Source organism: Blastomyces gilchristii, assembly GCF_000003855.2.
Source record: "Blastomyces gilchristii SLH14081 genomic scaffold supercont1.18, whole genome shotgun sequence".
Classification (NCBI taxonomy): Eukaryota; Fungi; Ascomycota; class Eurotiomycetes; order Onygenales; family Ajellomycetaceae; genus Blastomyces; species Blastomyces gilchristii.
The window spans coordinates 390,384-397,970 of NW_003101665.1; the positions used below are offsets into that span (position 1 = coordinate 390,384).

At 41.3% G+C, this 7,587-nt stretch overlaps 2 protein-coding genes across 2 annotated transcripts; one reads left to right on the forward strand and one right to left on the reverse strand.

Moving 5' to 3' along the window:
- Positions 1 to 927: 927 nt before the first annotated feature.
- BDBG_07212 (F-box and WD domain-containing protein) lies at positions 928 to 6,299 on the reverse strand (the record flags this gene model as incomplete). Its single annotated transcript, XM_031722986.1, has 4 exons — positions 928 to 5,437; positions 5,503 to 5,866; positions 6,026 to 6,052; positions 6,141 to 6,299. 4 exons carry the CDS (start codon positions 6,297 to 6,299, stop codon positions 3,306 to 3,308), a joined length of 2,682 nt encoding a protein of 893 aa, XP_031580048.1. The 3' UTR covers positions 928 to 3,305.
- BDBG_07211 (uncharacterized protein) lies at positions 1,045 to 2,776 on the forward strand. The gene is made up of 2 exons (XM_002622213.2): positions 1,045 to 1,343; positions 1,394 to 2,776. Exon 2 carries the CDS (start codon positions 1,472 to 1,474, stop codon positions 2,210 to 2,212), a length of 741 nt encoding a protein of 246 aa, XP_002622259.2. The 5' UTR covers positions 1,045 to 1,343; positions 1,394 to 1,471; the 3' UTR covers positions 2,213 to 2,776.
- Positions 6,300 to 7,587: the final 1,288 nt, after the last annotated feature.

The window sequence follows — 7,587 nt, forward strand, 5'->3', positions numbered from 1 at the left end:
TCTATCACTTTCTAGAAATCAATTATGAATAACTTGTGCTATATGAATAGAGATATTATTTTATATAAATATAAGACCTTTCTCATAGAATTTTAAGAGATTTTAATCAAGTAGTTATATATAGAATCAGACAGTTGTATCTTTATAATAGACAGTAGAATCTTTCTTGACTCTAGTCAGCTATGAGTATCAGAATTCATAAAAAGCATTTCATATTATTACAGTAGTATTCTTACTTGTATAATATATAGTTATTTTATTAAGATTTTATTTCTGAGTACTGATTCTGAAGACTTATTATCACTGCTCTTTCTTACTCTATTTTACAGTACTTTTATCAGATTAAATAATCTTATTTCACTACTCAGATGTCTAATTTCTTCTGATCATAGCTTAGATAAGTCATTCTTCTGTATATCTAAACAGTAGAAATTATCTTCTCTTAGCAGAGTGATTGATAATGCTGACTTTCTTGAGCTTATGATAAATAGTGTTATAAGAGATGTTTAACACAGTATTTTAAAGTAGGATTTTATAGATAACTTTCAGTTCAGTTCAGATATAGTTGAATAAGATTCTGTAATTATAAATATATAGCTTTCAAGATCTTTCTGAGTGTAGTTAAGATGTATTATTAATTTAAAAAGAGTGATTCTTAATGATTCTATAGATTGTGATTTTTAAAATCTCAAGTTGTGCAGAAATCTACTGATAAATTGATAATCTCATTCAGAATGATAATATTCAATAATTTTATCATATTCATGAGAAGTCAACTCTCTTTCAGATCTATTTTCAGAAATTTCATATAAAATAACACATGATGGCATAGTAAATCACAATAATTGACATTCATAACATTGAAGTGATACATGGATGAGAGTAGATTATTAGTGAAGGGGGCTGATACTTTTGCGTTAGTACAGTATATGATTCAATCAGTATTAATAAATTTCAAACTATCATAGGTGGGGTGGGGTGGCTATAAAAAGTATAGTTACAGGTCCTGTAAGTTACCTGAGATACACAGAACGAAATTACTACGCTGAGAGTTGAATCCCCAACCATTCTCTCCCATACTCTAGGATTTAAATTTGCTGTCCTCTTTTTTCTCAAACTATTCAACTTGGCTACGTTAATAAAAGGTCAGATATTGCTTGCAAGGACTGGCGGAAGAATGCACATGCGAGTAATCTGTATAGACTCGATAGGGTCTCTCGTCCTGTTCTAGACTCCTGCATTTCACCTCATCTTACTCGAACCAACCCACCACTTTGGAACTTTATGAATAGAATCTAGGACTGCAGTCAATTTCAGATACGTCCTCGCTGGCTTAGCACATGGTACCTTTCCAAACTCCGCTATTCGAATCATCTAGCTAATTACAATACAGGTAAACAAACGAATGGGGTAAATCTTCACAGTTGGTCTATGGATAGCTAGGAAACGGTATGCCTAGCTTGTAACGGCGATGTGTATGCCAGATGCCTCGGGGCAAAATACGCTGATGGATAGTCATTGGGCTCCTCCTATGCCAATATCTTGTTTCTTAAGGGCGTTTAAACGTCTGGAAATCCATCTCCTTGTAGCAATAATAGTCATCCCGGGCTCCTTGGCTAGCTGTCTGGCTCTTCTCTCCCTCCTTGGAGCCGCCATTGCAGCGCCTTCGCCTGCCGCCGATCTTGCCCATGGCACGACTGCCGAGTTAGCTCTTCAGGGCTGCCAAACAATTGCCCCTACGACCTTCGATTTGCTTGACATAAACAATCCCGACTTACCAATCGAGTTCGACTGGTTCTTCACCGTCGCGCGCAGAGACGGCGTGAACACGAGAATCACTACCTTTACTTTCGAAGGAATCCCGGCAGGCGCAACGGGTTGCATGCTAGCCTTCGACAGCCCCAAGCCTACTTCCGAAGGCCAGTACGGCTACGGTCCGAGTGTCACGGTAGATATCTGGTCCACGCAGCCATGGACGATACCGCATTCCCCGACGTATTCCAAGCAACCCCCAAGGGACCAGCTGGTCGCCACTTTGAATGTACCTATATCTGAGGAGCAGGAGGCATTCCATACTATCCTCGCCAGCAATACATGTTCGCATACCATGAGCTTTCTTGCGGAATATAGCCCGTGGCAAAAGGGGGACGGCATGGCGTTTTGGCTGAATCAACCAGGTACTGTTGGCTTTTCGATGGTATTTAACTGTTGACAGCCTTCGTCTGAGGGGTCCTGCCTAACATGACAAAGATATCTTCCGCCTCTGTGGTTAGAGGGGGTCTTGATTGATGAATCCGGCCTCGATTGTGTTGTTTAGATTCTAATCCCAAATAAAACCCTGAAATTACCCAGATACTTCAACACGTGTAAAACTTTATTATACTTGCTCATTCTTCAACTGCGAATATCATATGCAGAGCCCTTCAGTAAACTCCAGTACATTTCGAGGAGTATTCTAGTGTAAAATAAAATATATAGCATAGCGAGTCATCTCATTGCAGGAGTACTTACTTACACATGCACAACAGTCTTTGCTTTTCGAGCAACCGGCATCGCAGGCCCATGAGAGTGTTTCCATGGAAGCACAAAAAGTTGAGTGGGGCTAAAGCAATATGAATTTATTCTTAGCAGGAAAGGAAGTCTGGGTTTGACCCTGGTATAAATATCATGCGTACCAAAACCGAAACCGCCAGGGAAACAGTAGCAAACATGAAACAAAGAAAATACACACATCCCCTTTAAAAGAGATAAATGTTCAGGCAATCAACTTGGATGGTATACTTCATCGATGCGAGAAAAAAGGACGCTTCAAATCGCTGGAGGAAGGAAAATATGGATTCGCGCTTGCTAGGAGATGTATGCATTTTGGAAAGAGGCTCAAAAAATGGCAATATAGCAAGACGTGTAACTAGCATCGGTATCCAAAGGAAGCGGGTGGAGAGTAGCACAAAGGCACTGGAAGATTCAAAAAGATCTTGAATCTTGAATGGCTGGTTGGCAATATATGTAAAATCTGGGGGTCGAGCTCAAAGACCAGTGGAAACTGACAAGCCCACTCAAGCTCCTGGTCACCACACGCAAAGTCCCAGCCTACAATTCTGTGATCCAGGCTAGCACATATAAGCTGGCGTGCGTCAAACTGCAATTTGAAAATTCTAGCTGTAGGGTGGGGAGCGGGAACAGGCAACGGTCTGTTAGCGCCGACCAGTGGACCCTGAGCTTGTTGAAGTGGTTGGGAAGGGTGTTGATTCATTGCATTCAGGCAAGGTGATCCTGCATCGTTAGCGATGCCCATCGTGATGGGCCTATTGGACTGAATTGCCGCTGAGGCGGGGGGTGGTTTGCTGGGACGATTGGGACATGGGATGTGGTCCCATAAGACCCTGTGGGGATTGACCCGGGAGAGGGGGAATCGGCTGGTTGGCTAGGGCAGGGTCCGGAATTACATTTGCAGCGGCTGCTCTGGCAGCTTCATCCTGACGGAGTCTTTGCCCAATAACCCACTTTCCCTCTTGGTCCTTTTTCCACATGATGATACTTTCGTCGTAAGAGCCGGAAACAATGCGGGCCCAACTGCTCCCTCCACCGCCCGGGGGTATTTTGGCTCCTAGGGCCATTATGTCATTGGGGTTTCTGGACCCGGAGCTTCTTACAGGGCACGATCTCTGTTGGCGCCGAACCGAAGAGCTAGATTCAGGAATGTCGCCGCGGAGTCGAGCCTTCCAATATTGAGTGTCTACCGCCATTGCCTCAAGCCGAAGTGTCTCCTCCGCTCCAGGTGGATCCCCAAAACCTGCCTGGACGGTTCGTACGAGGCCATGGTGTCCGTGCAAGCACGCAACCTCAGCCCCTGAGGCATGGTCATATATCCGTACAGTGTCATCATTGCTGCCGCTTACTATTCGCCGACTATCGAACTGGACGCACGCGATGCCTTTCTTGTGGCCAATCAAAGTTTTTAAGCAGGCTCCGTTGTGTATATCCCATACTTTGATTAAACGATCCCCAGAGGCAGAGACAATTTCATTTTCATCTATCTGAATCGCATTTACGGCGGCACCATGACCGTCCAGGGTCATAAGTAGTGAGTAAGGTGGCAGCGTTTTGATCTGTTGATTGGCGATTTGGGCTTCCAATGTGCTAGGAGATATCAAGGATGTGTCAACAATATACGTTGGATATCGCACACCAGCACCATTAAAAAAGGAGGGATAATCTTTGTCCATCGGACTAAGCTCGCGGCGGTTCCAAACTTTTATTAATTTATCTTTCGAGCATGTAACCAAAAATCGTTTATCGAATCGTAGGTTCAATACCGAGTCCTGATGGGCATTGGCGAGCTCATTGATTTTTTCACCCGTGGAAAACCGCCAAACTATGACGCTCCTATCGCTACTCCCAGATATGATGATATCTTCTTCCGCACTCGGATCGAATTGCAAACAGAGAACTGATTTACTGTGTGCTACCAAAGGACTCCCTCTGAGCCTTCTTGTTTCCAAATTCCAGACTCTCACTGTTTTGTCGCGGCTTCCACTGACAAGCCATTTCCCGGAGAATTGAATTGTATATACACACTCCGTATGCGCCTCTGAAGGATAGGCTGGGTGAGGAAGTTGAAAATTAACAAACCGGCCCTTCCTCCAGTTATCTTCCAGTTTTTGTCTTTGTCTGTATAGATATGGCCAGTTCAACCGGCTTGTACCATTAATTGTCCTCAAGAGATGTGGGGCCTTCGCTTGGGGGTTATAATTCGTCAGCGGTGAGTGAAACGATGGGTATCTTGCGGAGCTATCGGCCCGACCAGATTTGTGGGTGAACTGTACGCTGCTAAAATCTATAGATTGCGGAGGCCGGCTTTGATCTGGCGATGACCCAATCGAGTGATCATCATAACTAGCATCGCGCATCTCGTGGTCACCCTCGGCATCAGGTAGGGTATTCATCTCGAAGGCAGAAGTACCATCGGCTTCAACCGTCTCATGCTGCTCACTCCATGGGGGGCTTGCGTCCTGCATATTATTATTACCAACGCGAGATCCTCTTCTCGAATCGATCCAGCCTGAGGGAACGCGCTTTTTTAGCTTTGGCTGCCCCATATCTGTATCTGAACGCCTCGTTCTTGACTTTCGGTTGTGCGAAAAGGGTGGCTTCGAAAGAGATTGTTCGAAAGTTCGAACTGCGTCCATGTCGAAACGCCATCCTTCTTGAATATAAAGATGCCTCCACAGTCGTGAATCTATAATTCTCTCTCTCCAAGCTCTGGACGCAAGTGCTGCAGTAAGCAGTGTAGACGTGTCGAGATATGAGAATATTTCCGAAGTGATTTCCGGGGGAAGTTTGAGAACAGGGTCCATATGGAGAAGTGGAGTTAGTCGATCAACGACTGAGGAAACTGTCGAGGTACGCAAGGTTCTCAATATGCTATAAGCCAATTCTGCGGCAAGGTCAGCATGATTTTACTCCGCAAAAAGGCGTTGAAGGAGACGGGAAAAGTGTTACCTGCTCTGTCGGCTTCGCTATGTGCAAGAATCCAGCTAGGTAGACTTACGCCTTCGTCTGATGTTTGAGCCACTTCATTTTCTGCTTGGCTTCTAGTTTCATCAGAGTAACCCTCATCCAGCTTCACAGAACCTAGCGCAGATGGAGGGGCGAATTCTCCACGGTATTTTCCGCCTGGTAATTTCGGTATATGTGCGGCGCCTCCTGCTGCTGCTGCTGTTGCTGCTGCTGCGGAATCGCGTTCCATGAGACTGTCACCCTGGCGATAACAGAGATTTGGCGAGCTGTAAGACCAAGACGGCGAGAACGGTGTGGGACACTGATGAGTATATGGAATCGATGACGATACAACCAGGTCCGTAGGCTAGGGTAGGAGCTAATAAATTCTTGGTCAAAGCTCGAGGAAAGTTTGGGAGGCAAGAGGATTGTCGCAAAGCAAGTCTATTATCATTAGCATTTGACTCGCTTTGTTTTGGGTTGCCGCCATGCGTCAAAAAGAGAAAGGATCCGAGAGAACACATACAAAGAACAATAATGGGATTATGCGACGCTACGTAGTAATAAGTGTCGAGTGCAGCCAGTCAGGTTTTAGATGAGTTTCTAGTCATAGTTGATGTATGCAGCATATCTCGACCCACCTCGAAACTCGTATAGACAGGAAACATGCGACGAAGCGTCTTCTTCGTGTTGACACCGGGTGATGGTCGTGGTGGTCGTCGTGGTGGTCGTCGTGGTCGTCGTCGTGGTCGTGAGTGCAGCTGCGACAGATACGAAATTCTACGTGCATGGCCAAACATTGTGCCGAATGCGGCGGCTAGTTTTCAGGAAGCAGAAAACTTGACCTCGCTAAGTGCGCCACTTGACCTCGTTATGTAAGCTGACCTCACAAATGTGCTGCCTGACCTTGCTCAATACATCTTTTCTTATAATTTGAAATCACTCTCTTTCTTAATTATTTATCATCAATTCTATAATCAATTCTATAATTAATTTTTAATTGATTGTAAAATAATTCTTCTCTCATTATAACTTTTATATATGAAGAAGTCTTTACTAATTTTATTAATAATTAATTTAATAATGAAGTAAGTATTTATATAATTTACACTGAATTAATTATCAACTGATTTTCAATCAATTGTTAATTACTTAAATATACAGATTGAATTTATTTTTATTACTATAATTAATTAATAATTAATTCAGAATTAATTTAAAATCAATTTAAAATTAATTTAATACTGAAATTATTCTTAAATATAATAATAAAGTAAGTATTTATATAATTTACACTGAATTGATTATCAACTGATTTTCAATCAATTATTAATTACTTAAATATATAGATTAAATCTATATTTATTACTATAATTAATTAATAATCAATTTAAAATCAATTGTAATATAATAGAACTGAAGTGATGACTAGTCAGTGATATTATATAAAGATAGTTATTCAAGAAGCTGTATAAGTGAGCTTAACTATCTTGCTTAAATAGTGAGCTCACGAGCTACAGAGTTATTGCAAGAATATCACAGATATAATACTTAGTATACTAAGAAAATTGTATAAGAAATACAGTAACTCTTATATATATTTCAGTTTCTGAAAATGAATCACTGACTTCTTTAATGAGAAGTCAGCATCTAGCTATTCTATATAGATAATAAGTAAATACTCTTCTCTTATTTCATGAGTAAGAATAGCTGAAGTAAGATCTCAGCAGTATCTCACTATTAGACTGACTGATAGAACTATGAATTTCACATTTAATTTTATTTAATCTCATTTTATACATCTCTTAACATAAGTCTCATTAGAACTAAGTATTAAAAAAATCTGAAAATGAATCATTTCTGAGAGAAATGATGTGAAAAATAATCAGATTTAATACAAGAACAGTGAAATGAAAGTAATTTCTCAGAATAGACTGTGAAAGATAATTATTCTTTCAAAATCAGAATAAGACTGAGACTGAAGATTAAATTCAGTCTCATTCAGTTTATTCAGTGATGACTTATATAATCAGAATTTGATAATAATTATTAATAATACTTATAAAATAACTAAATACATTCTTATAT